The 20,183-nt window shown below is 39.5% G+C and overlaps 1 protein-coding gene across 21 annotated transcripts in view; it reads right to left on the reverse strand.

Annotated features, from left to right (window-relative positions):
- ptprk (protein tyrosine phosphatase receptor type K) overlaps positions 1–20,183 on the reverse strand; it is a 104,448-nt gene that overhangs the window by 53,400 nt on the left and 30,865 nt on the right. For all 21 annotated transcript variants that reach the window (XM_035908469.2, XM_006792659.3, XM_006792658.3 and 18 more), the window contains 4 exons: positions 8,968–9,090; positions 3,193–3,353; positions 1,885–1,936; positions 1,728–1,786 (listed from right to left, as the gene is read on the reverse strand). In XM_035908469.2, coding sequence (XP_035764362.1) covers positions 1,728–1,786; positions 1,885–1,936; positions 3,193–3,353; positions 8,968–9,090 — 395 coding nt within the window. The remainder of the gene's footprint in view (positions 1–1,727; positions 1,787–1,884; positions 1,937–3,192; positions 3,354–8,967; positions 9,091–20,183) is intronic.

Consider the following 20,183-nt stretch of genomic DNA (forward strand, 5'->3'; position numbering starts at 1 on the left):
TCACTATCTGACCAATCCAATCAGTGTAGAGCAGGTTTATTGTTTTCTGAAATGTTAAAGCCTACATCATTACTCCAGAGTATGTCACTCAGATACAGTTTATGCATGCATGGCCATTGAATCAAACATGTTTAACCTCCTAGGACCTGGCGTCCACATATGTGGACATCACATTTTGGGTTATTTAGACCAAAATACTCAATTTTGGTCTACAAGGGCCTGATATCCACTTACGAGGACATTATACTGTTACTGTTCTATCAGAATTTTAAACGAATATCCTCACATGTGGCTCTGATTTTTCATAAAAACAAAAATAAGGTAAAAAAAAAAAAAAGCTGGTAATTCTTTGTTTTTACATTCATTGGGCCCCAATCAGCCCAAATATCAAAGAGAAATTAAAAATGCATGTCGTGGAAGAATTAGCACAAAGATTAATAAATGTAAATTGTGTTTGGGCACTGTTTCTGTATATATATCATATGAATTAACGCTTAAGGTAATTTAAGTTCCTGTGAGAAAATGAGTCTTAAAATATCTTGTTTTGTCTGACCAAGAGCTCAAAACTCAAGATTTACTGTCACGTTTAAAAAAAGAGAAACAAAAACAAAACACATCACTTAAACCACCAACCTTTTTAATATATTTTTACTCTGATATCAAACTGTCACCAGATATTATTATCTTTATATAAAGTTCTTTCTTCACTGCATTGTGGAGATCTAGAAACGGTTAAGATTGTTACGTTTTCAGTTGAAATAAAGAGCCAAGAAAGACAAACTGTTTAAGAGGACTACAAGGTCTTCTTAAACTGTGCTATGTGGCTTTGTCTGCATTTCGTACGTGCATCTGTTGTTGCATGCGACAGGTCTTCCCCTGGTGAAACGAGTCTCATTACAGCTGAAGCTAAAGTGCTAACAGAGAAACATGTTCCAACATGATAAAATAGTTTCATACTCTGAAATCCAATAACCTGTTTCCCAGCCTCAAAACCTATATAATCCTTGGCAAACCTGGATGATTATGTTCCAATTAAAACATGTTGACACACGAGTTTCATGCTGGTGATCTCCGCTGAGGGGGACTGGGCTCCAGATGGGCCATTTGGAGGATGTTCTTACACTTTGCTTTATAGTAATATTACACAGTCCTCTGGCTGTGTGTGTTAACATGATCAGTGTGTGTATGTAGCTACAACGCTCAGCCTGTAACGTACACACATGTCTGAACACCACCCAACGACCGCACATAGATCAAGTTGACTGACATAAATTAAGAAAAAGGAAGAGACAAATATGCACATAAGATCAGTATAATGCAACCTACAACAATATTCCTGCAATAGATTTTCCTATGTGAATCTCATGTTCAGGGTCAGGTCAGACAGCTGCTCATTAAAAACACATAAACAAGACCATAGGGCAATGACAACAATGTCAGTGTCCAGCATGGCGACACACCCCTATGCGTGCAAACACGTGTACACATAAACACACACCCGGCTGGTCTTTCTAAGTGTCTTTCTAGCCTAATCGCCACCTCCTGAGCCTCAGTCAACACAAATAAATCAGCTGCCTGCCTCACAGCACGTGTATGTGTTTGCCTTTATTTGTGTGTGTCTGTGTGACATCTGCGTTTTCACATCAGTTTGACAGAAAGTAAAGAACTATGCATGATAGTGGGATGTTCTAACTGTGTAGTTGCTGTTTGTTATTTTACCGATTTACCTGATATTCATTAGGCCAGAAGGTGGAAACAGCAAGTTCGGCTCTCAGCCACTCTTTACCTGGACAACGACATCAGGGTCAAAATAAGCCATTATAAGCAATAATGCATAAACGCTGAATTGAATCAGATTAAGCACTGCTGTGAGCTAGTCTTTACCGGTGTAGGACGTCACATTCCATATAGGGTTAGCCAAGGGACCCTTGTTCACCTAGAAATCAAACAGAACCACAATCAGTCACAAAATAGTTTACACAAAAATGAACCTATAAGCATGCAGTGCACTGCAATTCATGATTTATCCAAAGAGGCCCCTTTTACATTCCAGTCAGGCATCTTTTTCTTGGTTTATTACAGCTCACCTGGCTCTAGCCAGGAAAATTCCAAAGAAACTACAATCTAATCTTAATGTGTTTTCTAAGAACATTCACACACAGAAAAAAGAAAACAATAGGATCAGGAGACAGAGGTGTTATGGAAATAACTGTGGAATAGACCATCAAAGCACCAGATACGTGAATGTGCTTCTCCATATTATTTAAATAAAATAAATAACATAATGTTATTTTGAAATAAACGTGAGACTGCATGTGTGTTGCTTTAAAAATCATGTTTAATTGTGAAATGAAAGTGTCGGTTAAAGCAAGGCAATCAGCAGCCTCTATTGCATGTTAGCTGCAATAATTGCGGGGATGTTTCATAAAACCAACACCAAGAATTTCCAATAAATCCAGTATTCTTTTGCTTTGTTTTCTTCTGTCCTGTTTTGTTTTAAATGGAGAGGCTTTGGTCACCATCTGCTTTTGTGACAAACAAACTCCTTTAATTAATTTAGAATAATGCAATCCAGCTTGGGCTCTATAATATGTAGCCTCAGAGAATGTACACTGCTGTATAGTGGCTGGTGGAGGAGTACATTTGGTCTTGATTCAGCTGGTTTGTTTGCTAATTAGAAAAATCCAAATAAATATAACCGTCAGTTAATTGAGGTCTACTATGTTTTTCTGTTTTCTGGCACATATTAACTCTACATAGCTGGGCATAAACATGGCCAAAGTTACAAATAATGATGTCACCATATGTGCAGGTAATCCATGTGAGCTGAGTTGCTTTAAACTAGCAGTTTTGCTAGCACTTTATCTTTTACTCTCATATCTGGATGATGTCAGAGAAGGCTTACAACATCAACGGGCTCTCTCAGGTACACAGCTGACACATCTGCCGTTAAAACTTATTAGGAGGGCCAGTAATGCTCAGTTAGTTTCAGATCCCAGCTAAAACAACGGGCTGCACCAAGACCCAGTATAAGATAAAAAAGGATTATTTTAAACTGCGAATCATGCAAAGTCGCACTGGCTCAGAAATAATAAGAGGTAGTTGGGAATGAGCATCATAGGGTCCCTTAAGATAATTAACTACTACATATCCTACATATCCATACTACTCTACAAGATCGGATCTCAGTACCTTCACCAGGACGTTGAGCGTGCCAGGGCTGGAGCCATCGGGGCTACTGAGGAGATAGTTGAAGTCGATACAATGAGTATCATTCTCCTTCATGACTGGCAGCTGAAACCTGGCTTTTTCTCCAACATCATACTGCGAGACGTCAACATACATGTAGGAACCTGCGTGAAAGGAAAGAAACAAAGGACTTTAACCACAGTTGGAAAGCAAACAATGCAGCAATTTTAAATCTGACCGGATCAAGAGCAGTGAATTGCTCAGTTTGTTTGCAGCTGCTTGTGCTTGTGCCAACACATACCTTCAAAAATGCAGTGCTTGAACAGACTAGCAAGGATGCCCTCTGAGGGGCTAGTTAGTGTGTAGACAGTGAAACTATGACTGCATTTGCCAAAGAGTGGGCTGTATGTACCTACATGAGCATCCGACTGCTTCTGTACAAGGTTATAACAGTCTAAAGTATTTAAAGCAGTCCTTTTAGAAATAACGGAGAAACTGCAGCAGTACGTGCAGCTGAACGAGTCTATAAAAGTGACCTGGCACAAGGTTGGAAACAAATACTAATAATTTGAAGATGTGCAACAACTGCACTGACGCATAAAGAGGAAACTAAATGTCTGCAGCTTCATGAGAAGAAATCAGAGCAATACCTGGAAGAAGAATGGATAAATGATGCACCACTTTTAATATACATAAGTGATTAAACAGTGCTTTTATAGCAGGAAACAAACTGCTGTATCCTAATTTGAGGAACTGGAACCTCCAAATTGTCACAATAGATTTCGCACTCTGATTTCATGATTAGTGGTTGATTTTATTTCATAGCAGTTCTCTGGGCGATGCTTCTCTGTTTTTACTTCTGTTGTTTACGTTATTCTGGCCCCTTCAACAGCGAATTCACACACAAATCAGTTACTTTTGTTATGCTAACACAATGGCACACTGGAGAACTGTTTCATTCTCTACAACATCAGCAAGCCAAGAATAAATATACTTCAGGTACTTCGCTAGCCTACTGAGTACTATACCATGACAGCATTATACACCATTATAGCTGACTGAAGGGAATAATCTAGCTGTACCAACAGGACAGACAAACTGTCCTTCCAGATGTTCTAGTAATCAGCTCAGACCCGAACCAGATGTTGATGCAATGAAATATGATAAAATGTGATCCTGCTCTGCTTGATGTTTAATCTCACAATCTCACATTAGCTCATCACAAATTCAGAGAAACGATCCCATGATAATGATTAAGTCTAATTCCTTGAAACGTATATTGTTATATTTGTTTTGAATATGCAATTCTTATTAATCACCTATGAAGACAAATGTACATTATCATAAACTGGATATCTTTGGGTTTGAAATTCTTGGCTATTGAAATTAATTCATTTGCAGATGTAATCCTAAATAGAATAGAATAGAATAGAATAGAATAGAATAGGACAGTATAGAATTAAATACAATTAAATAAAGTCAAATTGGATAAAACCCTACATTCTATAAAATGCCCCTGGTTAATTGTATTTGCATATTAGACTATACATAATATGTACTATATAATGGTTTCTAGACAATAGCGCTTATCACTTATTGTTTAGCTAATCTACTGTGAGAAAACACATCGCTCTGCAGAATGGAGCAGAACATAACAGGCTTTGAACGGATGCACACAAACATGTGGAGGCACAGACATGTGTGCGCACATGCACACACATGCACATCAGCTTCTCAGTACCCCAGTTATCGTTTTGGCTGTTCTTTTCTTTTTATCCCTGTGCTTTTTTCTGCCACGCAGGTATTAGAATAATCTCACTTCTTGGTTCTGAATGTCACAAACAAAACCCAAAATGACTCCAGCCAAACTGGACTACAGCCAATCAGACTGGAAACAAAACAAGGCCGGCACTGATTTTCTCTCTATCTAAATCTGCTGCAAAATGAACATATAATGGACATCACTCCCTTCATTTTATTTTTTTCATTTTTGCCACTGACGCTAAGATGGTGACATGAAAAAAAGAGCCTTTAAGATGGCTGCCAAGATGATGTGCCAGCTAAAAATACTCCTATCAGTCAGAGACCCAGATATGTCACAACACAAACAACGTTGCAAAATATAACCTTTAGCACTTCAGCTAATCAAAGCGCTGCCTGCTACAAAAATATAACAGGAAAAGGATTTAGTATAGGTTGGAAACAGCTGAGTAATATGTGACAACAGTGTCTGTTTACTGAAATAATTCCAGCATATATTTTAGAAACCACATGAATATCAGTCTATTACACCAGAACAATAACAAGACCTAACCTGGCACAAAAGCTGCATTTGAAAACATGAGTAATAATGAAAGACTCACTGCACACAAAACTGATGCTACACCGCTACACCCATGCTAAGCAAGCACCTTATGATGCCAAGAACATCTGACACTTGAGGTTTGTTTCTAAAATGGCTGATTCTTTTGAGTGGCTAAAGTCTAAAATGGCTGGTAAAAGGGTAACGATACAAGATAATTAAAGATGAGACTAAAAATACCGCTGTGATAGCCTTGAGCCCCAGATATGTCGCAACAAGAACAACAGTAGCAGGGCAGACTGGGGACAGTATTCTCCAGCAAAACAATAACAGCTAGCTGCTGGAATAACAGCTAATGGGGTATTTTCATTTTTAGCATTTTAAGGCGCCAATCAAGATGCGTGAGATGTCAAATACCCTTCCACAGTAACACATGCTCTTCATTCATAGGAAGGGAGATCACTGCACAGACTACAGATTATGTAGCCTGGAGTCAAACATGGAGTTAATTTCATTTTTTCTTTTCACTTCAAGACAGCTTGCATCTCCAGAGGCCATGCTCAGTGTTCTATACATATAAGCAACAGTGGAAATTACATTTCCGCTCCCTTTTCTGACTATAATTCATTATTTTACTGACACCTTATGCATTGCCTTATAATTTTGAAATTTAATTAACACTTCTATCTTAATTTGTTGCTTTAAAAATGTCCCCATATTGTTATAATTTTTAATTAAATTGCATACTGCTTTTGTGAAGGTTAACACTCACGTCTTGTAGGAACTGTGTCATAAAGGTTGGATTTATTGGTAATTTTAAGTATTTTATAATGGTGTTGCTGCCTTCTTCATTATTTGATCATTATTAAAACATTTAGTGCACATGAGACCAGCTTTGGTGCATTTTAAATGCCTCCCCTCCTTATTAGATAGCACACACTGATAAACATGAGAGACATGGAGAGAATGGCATGCCAAATAGGTTTTGAGTGGTACTGGCTGACAACAAATATGAGTCAAGAGTATCTGCTTTAGTCCACTGAGCCACAAGGCCCCTGCCCATGAATGTTCAACTGGCACAATGCACATTGCCAGAGTAGCTTGTAGACCCTGCCGTGGTGACTAGTGCCAAAACTGACCCCCGGAGACATTACATAGAAGAGTTTTATCTCTTATTAAAAACACTGCCAAACTGTCCCTGCAATGTCAGTACTGCCATAAGCACAAATGGTGATTAGCAACTGGCACAAATCATTGTGGGTTATAAGGAACAAAAGTATCATTTTCGTCACTGCTATAACTCTAAAAGGATTCTGTGTAACTCCCCTAGTAGATGACTCCTTTTATTCTGCCCTTACCTTTGACAAAATAAACCCCCTGATGTACTAATCAGCAAAAAAAGTCACTCCCAAAGGTCTTTGGGAACTCTTAACAACTCCCCAAACAATGGGATTGGTATTCCTTTGTTTTCAGGGGTCAGAACCCAAAAGAGGTTAATGCCACTCCTCTTAAATCAAGCCATGCCCTCAAGGAGATTGTAGTTAGCCAGACCAGAGTATTAAATTACTGGTGGCTAGGATAGCTTGAGAAAACTATTCTAATAATAGACATTACTAAAGTTTCCCTGGGCATGGCACTTAAGCAACCAACTCAACCCCTCACCCATTTCCCTTAACTCCTTCCAAAAAGAAACCTAGCCAAGTGCTGCATCTGTAATCCCCTCTAGCAACCTCGTTTTCCATCCACTGCACCACTGTTCCACACCCCACTGGCATTATTAACACATCAAATGTCAGTTCATGCTCCCATACCTTTAGGCAAGGCTCTGAACCTCCCCTTTAGCAACCAACATCTCCAAACCATTAACCTGCTCTGCCACCCCCATGCCCCTGGTCGTTCCACTAGCTTCAACAGCCATTAATGCTATGTTAATTGCAGCCATTACCTCTGCACTCTTAGGCAAGGTATTTAACCTCTTCAGGCTGCCAACGCTGTCCTCTCAGCACAGTGACACCACTTGGTATTAATAATGCTAAATGATAGACTTTGGCTTTGTACCACTGGGCACCACACTCTTGTGTCAGTGCTTAATTATATGCAAGACCACACATGCACGACACACAAAGTGGGTCTTTGTGTGTGAAAATTGTAAAAAAAAGTCGGCTTTTAAATGAACCTTTCTCTAAATGTCAGCGAGCCTGGGTTGTCATGAAGATAAGTCTGAGAGATAAATAACAGCACTGCATTGTCATGGAAACAAAATCATAATCTTCCACAACAGAGGAAGAGAAGAGGTCAGAGGAAAGAAGTGGTAAGAGAAGAGGGTGAAAGGAATCAAGGTAACGTGAGAGCAAAAAGGAAAGGAAAGGAGAAACGATGCTGAGAAGCAAGCTATGTTTATGGTGCTACACTGCAACACAGTTTCCTTAATGTGGTTAGGTTCATACTTCCACTTGACATTCTTACTCTGTGGTTTTTTGTAAAGCTAGTTACCATTTCAACATTGCATAGCTGGTTACTGTTATAACATTTTGGTTTTAACATTGTAAAGCAGGCAACCTTCCCTGTTCCCTGCCGTTGATTAATGACCTCATATTCTGTTAATTAGACCCTCAGCCCTGAGGCAGAAAGATTTAATTTCCCCTTCATCATCATCATGAAGAAAAAAACAACTGATTAGAGAGGAGAGGAGAGGAGAGGAGAGAAGAGGAGAGGAAAAAGCACCAAGAACTTGTACAGTGATATATACATATTCCATTAAAGTAAAAGTCAGTCAATCAGCTCCTAATTCAGCCAGAGTACAAAACTAGTATTATCAGCAAAATAAACTTAAAGCATCAAAATGAAAGTATGTGATCTGCAGAACACCGATGCATCAATATGTAAGAAGCATTTTGCTGCGGCAGCTGCCCGAGGTAGAGCTAGTTTTATACTGCATACGCTTTGGTCATTTAGTCCAGTGATTCCCAGCCTAGGGGCTGACCCCCTCCAAAAGGGAGCAAACTACATCTGCAGGCTCATGGAATGATTAATTGAGAGGGGAAAAAGCTGCTCTGCAAAATTATTTTTGCTTTTTTGAAATATTGGGTAATTCTGCATCAGAATTAGGCTTTAAATGAAACCACCTGGGAAAATTAGACAAAAAAATGTAGCTGCTAACAACTCAGTAAAACATTTTTTAGGGGAAAGCAACAAAAAAAAACCCAACCAAAAGTTGCAAACCGCTGTTCATAGTTCAGCATATACACGATGTAATTATCAGAAGTTGACTGATATAGTTGGGATATAGCGGAGCAGTAATAATCCTGCATAATAAATGTGCTACAGTAATAAGCAGAAATTACATCTAAAAAATGGTGAAACTCAAAAAAGAGCTCAAGCACTTCAAACTGCATTGAACAATAAGCTGCTTTCCACACTTTGAGGTGATGAAGTAGGAGATGACAAACATGAGGGGAAAGGAATTTGAGCTTCACCTTGTGGCAGGTGTGGTGAGACATATGGCAATTCCTGGGTGTTGATGTGCGTCCAGTCAAAGTCATCGTAAGGATCTTGTTGGTAGTCACACTGAGAGAAGCCCTCATCAAATGTACAACTTCCTGCAGAAAAGAGAAACAACAAAATGTAGTTAAATTTACAAAAAGACCAAGATGAAGCTTGTTGCCTTGACTGAGTAAGCGAACACATTTTTTTAAACTGACTTTGAGTCATGTTTCAAACCTTTCTTTTGTGCTTTTTTATGTGTGTGCGGTTGTCTCCGCTCATTAAAAAACCACAAAAGTCTGAGCTCCGACACTTATCACTCAGGGCCACTTAGGATCACCTCTGACTCAGCCAGCAGAGCCTTCAGCTGATCATCTGAGCCCATCACCACAGCCTTGGGACAACCATGTGTGAGCTGACCGCCTCTGGCTCCGCCTAAACAGGAAGTTGCTCTAACACAGATAGACATCACTTGTCCCTGACAGCTAACTGAACCAATCAACTTAAAATGATATGCAGTTTGTTCTGGCTATATTGCTGATAGGAACAGCATTCAGGCTACTACTTGCTATCTGATTCATTGGCCTAGCAGTTATGCGCAGCTTGTGTTAATAAAATGGCCAGAAGAGACGTGGCTAAGAAAAGCCAAAATGCCATCTGATTCAAGTCTCTGGTAGTTAGTGGTCACAGAGACGTGTCCTTTGTGCCCTTTTTTTATTTCCCACTGTTGAGATGGATAAAGTCTACTATGTAAAATGAAATCACAATATATTCATTACAGTTAGACATCTATATTCACGTTAACTTATGATGAAACGAAACTGTTTGTAATTAAAATGTTAGTAGGTGCTCGGAAACAAATACTGTAGCATTTAAAAAGATCTTAAATATCATTTATAAAAAGCAGCCACTGTTTGCCTTGATTATCACTTGACAATGACTTTGTTTTGGCAAGATTTCAACCTTATTTTAAAACCTCAATTTCATGAAGTATAATAGCATATTTATATTCAAATCACTATACTGCAGAATAAATACACAAAGGAAGAAGGAATGAGTGAGCAAGCCACCATGAAGCACTATCAGCAACCAGGACTGCCAGCTACATAAATCTCCTAGCCTTCAGTTAGCAGTACAGCTTTGCTACCTGTGTCCTAGAGCAAACTGTGGTGGCTGTGATGGAGAGCAGAACGACAGGCCCTCAGATACCCCACTGATCTGAGCTCCCGCTACAGAGGCATACCAAGAGGTGACAGCCGCCGCCGGAGGAGAAACAAGTTAACATCAAACTAAGCGACTGTCTTCAACTGCTGGCTGCACGGCTGGCTGTGACTCACAGCCTTGGCGAGGCACTGGATCACATTCCTCTCGGCATCATTCTTTAAACCAACCTCTCTTCGTACAGTTCAGTTCACTCCCATTCAGTTCAATTAAGTCTTTGTCACGGCAAGTCACCTCCGGTCACTGTGCAAAAACATGCAGGGACATGTGCATACAAAGCACAGCACAATAAAAAAAACTACTACTACTATACATTAAATTAGATATAGAAACTCTTTGTTGTCGTGCACAGCATTTGTGTGTTTGTTTGTGTAAAACTCCTGTCTTCCACAGTGTGCGAGTCAGTTTGCATCTTGCTGTCAGGTAACTTTCTCTGCATGTGTTAAAAATGTGTTTTTACGTGCATGGAAGTATCCCACATCTACAAACCTGCATGCATTCAAACCGAACACTGAACAAATAAAGAACTAAACACCCAGTGCCATACATCACACATAACAAGTCACACAAATGGACTGGAGAAGAAGAAAATGTTGATCTGTAAAGTGAAGTGTAAGCGTGTTTGCTGTCCCTGACTGCCTCCATACAATGTGGTCTGGAAAATAACTTCCTGTTTAATCAAAACTGTGTAACTATACTACTCTATACTATGTATCTCAGTAATTCTTTTGACTGGAAACTACAATGAATAAATGAAATCTGTGTAATAGCTTGTTTTGTCAGTTTTCTATATATCATACACTGCTGGGCTGTGACACTGCAGATGCACTTAGCCTTGGTTTACCTGCTACAGCGTTTGTTTAGCCCTTCTTTTATTCACTAACACTACAGAGAACGTACAATAGCAGCGTTATTTAGGTTCTTCTGTGGAATTTCTACCTTTGAGTACAGACGCATTTGATTTAAACAAGCTGTGTTTTAAACGTGTTTCATGAGTTTTTAATCGTGTACACATAAATGCCCAGCATTCCACTCGGCTCTGATACAAGCCGTGGTACAAGAGGTATTTTACCTTGGCTTAGCAGTGAAGAAAAAATGTCCTAGTTTTAAATTAAGCTTTACAGGCCATATTAAATCAACATTTTCAGTTGGAGAGCACTTCTCTGTCCTTGTTTGCACACCTCTGAAAGATATTCACTCAGTCACACGCACACGAGACGGTAACATACTAAACAAAATGTCTGTTTTTGTGTGTACGCGCTGAAAAGGGGCCTGCAAAAACTAAATATGTGCGAAAGTGTCTGCACATACACAAACCTCACGCTAACCCGCCCACGTTCTCAGTTAACACTTCTCCCTTTCCTAAATGTCCTGCCAACCTAAACCAACACACACATCAGCAGACACATGCATCTGACAGCAAATCCTTGTTGCCAATAATGAGATGAGCAGACTTTGAACTACTCTTTTGCCTCAGCTGAAAAACTCAGCAGCAAAGTGATGAGCCATGTTTTGCTCAAATGTTGTATGGACTTGAGCCAATCTGTTTTTTTATACTTTAACTTAATGTCAAATGTCAAGAATTTCTGACTTCTATTTTGTGTTTGGTGTGCTCTGCTAGTGGTAAATGCGGAAATTAAACATGTAGTAATTGATTTCTCGGGTAATAAGGGCAGCATAGCATCAACTTTTAAATTGATGTGGTAACTTGTTAGTGAACAGATGCCTGTTTACCCTTCAGTAGATAGTTAGCAACATCATCATTTATTCCGAGTCGACTTCTGGCCCCCTGATGAATGTAAATTTGATATTCACTCTCCTTTTTAGTTCTGACTTTGGTTAGCATTTCCCTCTGGGAAATCTCTGGCTTCTTAGCTGCTGAAAGTATTTTCAGCTAGCCGCTACTTCTGCTTGTCTGCCTTTTGTTGCTGAGCAGTTTGTGAATGTTGGGTGTTTACAGCATCTTCAGAGGAAACAGCTGAGTCTCGTGACCAAAAACAAAGCAATGAGTTCACTCAGAGTGAAAACAAAACAGCTGAGCTGCTGACTGGAAAACCAAAACAAGCTCAAAGACAGAAGATGAGGGGAGCAGAAAAATATGGATCGCTGGCTTTGTCACAAAAAATGACCAGCTTTCACGTTCTCATCATTACTGCTCGGTCCCCAAATATTTTCCTCCTTTTTTTTACATTATATTGTTTCCTCTTCTATTTGAGTCTATGGCAGCTCTTCGAACTGTATCATAAAACAACTGAAAGGCACTGTTGCCATCTTGGATCGTGAAATCGAGGATTGGTGAGTCTTCTCTGGAACACCACACGTGCCAAATTTAAAGAAGCTATGACCTCAATTTCTGACATTTTGGATCCTCAGCTATAATGAATTATATGAAATACTTCATATTAAATATTGAAATATTAATTTTTTCCCACAGGTAATTATTTTTTCCAGTCTTTGCCTCTGATTAAGAATGAAAAAAAAAATTAATCCCAAGCTTAAGACATGCCACCTTCCATAATTCTCAGTTTTCTTTTCAAGCTTCTCTAAAAGCTTTTCCCAGCCTTTACCACGACTGCAAAAATAATCTTCAGGAAGGGCCTGACAAAAAATTAAGAGATTGATTTTGTACTTTTCAAAACCCTTTGCTTTTCACACACTGCAGTGTTGTCAATATATATATATATATATAAGTTGAACAAAGGGTGCCCTGTAATAACTGTGATTAGTGTTTTACGTGTTGACATGATCTGATCACGTTGACCTGGCAGCTGTAAACCAGCTTACAATGAATATAATTGTTATGATTAGAAATACTGTGTGTGCTTCTATCTTACTACTACACTCTGTATGTGTTTGCTCGATAAAACTGTGTAACTATTTTGACAATTTTCAAAGTACATGTATATGCATGAGTTTGTGTCCAGATGGGTCATTATTGCCACCCTCTCCTCCATTCACAAGGACACAGAGAGAGCAAGAGAACCCAACTGCATGCTAATCACTTTCTAATCAGCTTCTGTGATTGGCTGCCTCGCTAATGAAATAATGGTGACTCATTTGCATAATAAAATAATTAGAAGGACTTGATAAAGGCTCAAGGGCAGAGAGAGAAACAAAACCACACACACTTACACACGGAGATACACAGTGGCAGAGGGAAACGGGACAGCCACTATCTAAAAGACCGTTGAATGGCATCAGACAACATCTGCCACCGTCACTCAAAATCATTTTGTGGTGATTTGCATTGACCTCCACCTCTATAAGGTGAATCAGACAAAAGTCCTTTGACCAAAACTGTTTGAAAACACGTGTGCAGGCAGACCCCGGGGGGGGTCCCTTGAAAGGAAGAGGCCCATTTCTCAATTGCTAGTTAAGATCGAGATTATTAGCTGGCATTGGCAAAAACGTAAAACAATAGACAGTTTGATTAGCTTTTGCTTTAATTTGATCTACCCGATCTGCAGACTAGGCAGTATTAAATCATATCTAACAGCTAAAGTCTGCTCAGATAAAAGTCTCACGGACATGTTTAAATCAAATGAAGGTCTGAGATGGTTTTTTTTAATATGTTCTCAAGATAATTCAGGAAATCTTGTTATGACAAAAGAAACCAAGAGAGAAATGATTATCAAATCAGTCAATACGAGTGTCCTTGTAACAAATTTATCCTCAGCTGACAAAGTTTCTCTGAAAAATGTGAGAATTTAACAGTGCAGGGTGGCCTTGGTTTTATTTAATAGTGTCAATTCAATAAACAACTAGAAAGTTGTTGTTATCCGTTGTTGTCAGTTGTTATAAAAGGCTGCATGATACAAAAACTAACTATGCGGTCTGAAATGGTCTTTCAATGCCACTGAACATTGGGCTATGTTGCAATTTCTACAAAAGTCTTACAGACAGGTTTTGTTTGACTGCTGTCTCTATGGATGGATGTCTGACTCTTACTATGCAAAAATCTCTGTATATCCACCAGCTCCACAGATACGATCAGAATATCAGAAGTTGAGCAATTAAAACTGGCACAAAGATACAGCTTACATATTATAACATCTTCCTATTTCCTAACAGCCATGTACCAATGAGGGAAAATGAACCATCTCTAGTGTTTATGTACTGGTAACACCTCTTAAAAGCATTTTATCAGTTCCATTACAATACCACGTCATTTAGCAAGTACTGAATGCACTCATTTTATGTATTTAATATAAAGTAGTGAACTACACATATGTTGCTTTTATATTAGGAAGTTTCTAAAACTTAGCAGTGTTAATTTTGTAAAGAAATGAAATGAGGACAAAACAACAGTACAATAAATGCCATTGTTCATGTACAGATATAAAGTTTAAGGTCTGTCACATCACATAGTATCATATCAGGATCTACATAAGGCTGGTTTTACGTGCAGAGTTCTGCATGCAAGGTATGCACTTTGTTTCTATCTTCTTACCTGTTTTATATTTCAGCAGATCAGAGGGCCATAACATCGCTACAGATCAGGTGGCCCTCTGATCACAAGCTGAAATAAAGCAACATAAATCTGCTCAGGAATGTATAGGCCTTAGAAGTTCAAGTGGTATCTTGGCTCTCACTAAGACAAACAATATACATTCTTTCTCCAATGTACATGCAACAGAAGTCTTGATTCTCCCTCTCACTACTAAGTCTGTCTAGTATTTATCAGAAGAGCTCGGTTCCTGTCTGCAGGGATAGATATTATCACCAGAGAGGAGATAATACAACATGAGTGAAAGAGGGTGAAACAGAGGGAAAGGGTATAAGGATATGAAGAGAAGTTGAAGAGACAAGCTCAAAAAGAAACAGAGAAATTAATTTGGGGGAAATCACACCAGCCCTATTCAGAAGAGAAGAGAAGAGAAGAGAAGAGAAGAGAAGAGAAGAGAAGAGAAGAGAAGAGAAGAGAAGAGAAGAGAAGAGAAGAGAAGAGAAGAGAAGAGAAGAGAACTGTCTATTCGACAAATGGAAATTATTATTTTCAAGGACAATAATTACATTTACATCATTAAAAACCAATTCCAACCACCAGTAATCCCGTTTCCCACCAAATCATCACAATTTTGGCTTAGTCCAGTTAATAATTACATTAGCTCACCCGAATCTATAATCACATGTGGCGTTGTGGCACATTTCATACCAATGAATCACTACAGTGCTTTCAGTTTTTAGCTCTAATGTGCCAGAGAAGCTGAAGCAAAAGGAGGAATTAATGCAAAAGAGGCAGCATACCATCTATGTTGTAGTGTTATACAAAAAACCCTTTATAACATGTTTTTGGTATTCCACTATGATAAATTATATTCCTGTTTGTTGCTTTTAATCTGTGTGCACTGTGCAGCCCTGATGCTTACCAGCTCAAGGACACTAATAAAGTTGTACCTTATCATTTACTTTCTCTGTGTCTTCTCTACTTTTTTTGTTCTCTCGCTGCCTCTTGTTCTCTCTCACCCTCTCTGAGAATAGGTGAAATTAGCCTGAAATGATACAAGGTGACATCAGAGAGACTGACACACACACACACACCACACACACACACACACACACACACACTGGCTCGTCACGGTTCAGTGGCCCTTGCAGCGCAGCGCGACGCCATCAAAGCCGAGACCCATATACACACACCTCGACTGTTAAACATACACAGTGGCACGCGCAATCGCTCACGCAAACGCGCACGACTTGTGTAGCAACACACAGGCATGTGCACACCGTCACACACAGCCCGACACTCATGCATGCACAAACTCAGAGCAGTAGTTTAATTGGAAGTGCTGAAGGCTGAAGAATTTCTCCTTCATCTCACAATGCTGTAATTGAATCTGAGACGTGTGTGTGAGTGCGTGTGCATGTGTGTGTGTGTGCGCGCGTGTAGTTGGATGTCTGTGTGTGTTCAGCTGATTCAGGAGTTTCCTTTGACAGTAACAGTAAAACAGAAATGTGTATTTTTCCTTCTGTGAGGAGCAGGTCTGTCCTTCCAACCCTGACTATCTTCTCCTCCTCCCCAAACCCCTCCTTTCTTGGGGTTAACGCTAGCATTCAGCTCAAATTCAAAACCCAAGCAGTTTTCAAAAAGCCACATTATTTCCCACAAACGGATGATTTGGTCAGCTGGTGAAAGGCAAGCACAACCTTCACGGCATGATGTGTGGATGGAATATATTTTCGGCAAAAGTAAATATAACCTCTAGAGCCAAATGCTAATTTAGAGTTGTATTCTGTAAAACGCTTTCTGCATTTTGAGTGCTTTTTGTGTAAAGTTGTTATTACAGAGACTTTTGCTGGTGAATGAGCCTCTCACTGCTGTGGCGTGAGACAAAGGAAGTTCAATTTGTTCCTGAAAACACTCCTCTGCTTGGACAAGTGCAAACAAAAAGAACTATCAGCACACAATGAGGCATGAACAACGTACTAATGACCTGCCATCGCAGTATCACTGTTACACAGCATAATAGGAAAAGGAACAGAGTAACTCTTTTTTTTTTTTTTTTTAATATAGTTGCCCTTTATTAAGGAAATCATTTGGTTCCACATGGCAACCTTATCATTAAAAAGCTTCAGTCTCAAAAGGAAAATACTCTGCTGCTCTTTTTCTGTGATGTTGAATAACACTGTCTGGAAACGCTTTTATTATTGCCCTGGGGCAAGCAGGTACACACTTGATATGAATTAAAGGATGTCAAGTCTAATCTCGACATGTGTATACGTGTATGTGACGGTGTGCTGTTTGAGGAGTAATTGAAGACTAGAGATTTTACTCAAAAGTCAACTTAATTGATGTTTTTATGCCAAAATTACTGTTTTGGTTTTTAAGATTTTGTCTCATCTTAAATGTATTTTCTACTTCCTTCTGAAAATATTTGTTGGCATTCACCTGTGACAACATGGTTATGTTTTGAACTGTTGGTCAGATATTTTTCAGTCGTTTTTGAGCTCTTTAATATTGAGTGATTAATCAAGACAAAAACCTGCAGCACGCTCACATGGAAGAAGCTGGAGCAAATAATGTCTTCTTGATTATTCATGCAATCATTTGAGCACTAGAAGACTTTCATTACAGATTATTAAACTGCTTTTTTTTTTTCAATCAACATGTTCATTATTACATTTGAGACACCATAAAATAATGAATAATACTTATCACAACTTCCCAAGACAACATAGTTGGGTTTTTGGGGCGTTTTTTGGGCCTGGCCAACATCTGAAAACCTAAAAAATACAAAAATCTGCTTTCATGTATAGACCGCAACAGTAAGCAGTCCTTAATCACTACAGAGATTTGTGCCAAAGTCAAAACAGTGCAGGTAACTGTCTTCTGCATTCAAAGCTAGTAAGTAATTGTTTACTGGCTCCTGCATGTTTTAATCAGGCACCAATATCGTATTTCCAATAAAGAGAAAAACTCCTGAAAACATTCTGGTCAGATTCCCCCGAGAATTTTCGTAGGTGATTTTTGAAAGCAGCTTTAGGTCTGAATCCCTCATGATGGCAACATGATACCTGTACCTTAAGTAAAACACACTTCTTTGAGAATTTCTTTTTTTCTTTTTCTAGGCAGTACAGTGTATGTGTGTGTGTCTGCATCTAGCTGTTCGCACTGTTAGCTGGGGTTGAAGTCTTCCACAGACACTATCTTTATGATATTCACCTCCCTCCTGGCTCGCTCTAAGTCTTAGGCTCTGTGTCTATCTCAGCATCGTTAATCTCTATTCCTATTCAAATGCTGACATTTAAAGTAACTTCACATGCTGATTGACTGGCTGGCAGATAAGGCAGGAGAAGGAGAGGGCAGGAGCGAAGGTGGGGGATGATAGAGACGGAGCAGAGAGCTCGTCGTTCACCGGAAAAAATTGGGAAATCCTCCTCACCTCTTTTTTACCTCCCTCCCTCTTCACGCCTCCCTGTCTGTGAATGAGTTCACTCATAAGCCCAGAAGAGAGTCAGATTTCACTCGTTCTCATGAAAGCTAACCCATCCTCTCCTTTTTGTGTGTTTGTTCACCCATTTACCTCTCCCCACACCCACTACTCCATTTACCGTCTCCCTGTCCACCCCTTTCTTTCCGTCTCTTTCTGGCAGTGTTTTGTACACGAGGTGCCCATTTAACAATTTGATAAAAAATATAGTGCTCTGGGAACACTGACACACTTCAGCTTTTTGTCAAACATGACCAGTCAACTTTTCTTTCCTCTTTTGTAGCAATAGGAAGTTCTGAAAAACTGACTGAGAAGCTTTATGACTGGCAATTAAGTGCTAGGATGACTCTAGACATTGGTAGCCAATAATGTCACAAAGAAACTAACCCATAAACCATCGGCACAATCAGATCCCACATGTGTCAGTCTGAATGAGTCAGAAGAAAGTCATCATTAAACTTTTAGTCTGTGTTGAGCTCAGTTTAGACTTTACAGTACAGCTGGAAGTTTTTCTTTTGAGTAAGATCCTCACACAACAAGTCTCAACTGGTTCCCTCTCTCCACCCTTCACCACACACTTGACCTCAAACATGCTGACTGGATGATTCACTGTAGACACTAAGCCTGCATAAACTTTAACCAAATTATGACTCAAAGTGGGGGGAAATTCGGAAGGCAATTAATAATTTATTGCAGCACTCCACACCAAGTTTCTAAAGATGATGCGAGTGATCTGTTATTCATAAGATCTAAGGACTACTAGGTTTTACTATACTATACAGCTCAATGACACTTCTCAATGAGACTGAGCCTAGATGGACATTTCCCATCGAGTTATACAAAAGGAGGCTGAAATGAAAAGGAATCAATAGCGGACAGAATGGGGTCAGAATGATTGCTGGCAGTCGGTCAGCTGCATTTGGGCAGAGCACGAGCAACTCTGCACCTGTATGTATCCACATGCCACCAGAGCCAGTAAACCGTCATTACAGTGTGCCGCTAAAGCATTCATGACGTTACCTGATAACTAACTGATGAATTACCAGGAGAATACAATCAAATAATGCTTTAGCCACTGTAGGTGATTTGAATGGCCCAATCACAGGGGCGGGCAGGATGCAGTTTGTTTTTAAGCCAATCAGGGCACAGCTGAGGTTTTGGACTGGAAAGCAGGTCTGGTGTGGATGAGATAAGAGCAGAACAAACACACATTAAACACCAACCCCCACAGACATGCACACACATATACACATACTCAAACAGGCACGCACGATAACTAAATCCAGATGGTGAAGGAAATTTAGTAAAAACAAAAGTGAAGTACATGGAAAAAGAGTGCCAACGAAGGGAAGAGGTAAAGAAGTGGACAAGTAGGAAGAGAAGGAAACTCAACTGTGAGTTGAGAAAAAAACACCCAGAGCTATAAGCAGGTTAATCTAAAGCAGCTAGCTTAGCAAGTCAGCACTGTGGATGGTGACACACTGAACTGCCTGGCTGACTTCCCCAATTGTCCAGCAAGCTGGTTCAAACGCTTGCTGACTGATTTACTGACTGACTGACTGGCGGGTCGGATTTATCCTATCCTACGTTTGTGCAGCAGAAGCACTTCTGTTGTTCAGCCTGTCGGACAAAAAGCAGTTCTACCCACGACACACAAAGAACAACCTGAAACAGCACTAATACTGGAGAGACCGGCAGAGACGGAGAGACAGAAAAAGACAGACAAACAAATAAACACTTTAAAAAAAGCTTCTAAAATATCCAGCTTCAAAGGAGAAAAAAAGGCGCCTAAAATAACAATTGGAAAAATGTTTCTGGGACTTCTGAAACCAATAAAAATCAGATATGAAAAAAAACCCTCTCATATAGAAAAAAATAATGTGTCAAAAAATCTCTTTTATCTGTGCTTGTGACACAGTTCTGTCGAACAACAAAAGATGCCTAACGATAGCATTTACTGTCCTGGAGGAAATTTACTTTTCAGTGCCAGCACAGAGAAAGAGCACATTACACAGCAGTGGAAACCATAGAGACCCAAACAAAGGGAAGACATACAA

This window comes from Neolamprologus brichardi, chromosome 15 (genome assembly GCF_056152115.1).
Source record: "Neolamprologus brichardi isolate AB-2024 chromosome 15, ASM5615211v1, whole genome shotgun sequence".
Taxonomy (NCBI): Eukaryota; Metazoa; Chordata; class Actinopteri; order Cichliformes; family Cichlidae; genus Neolamprologus; species Neolamprologus brichardi.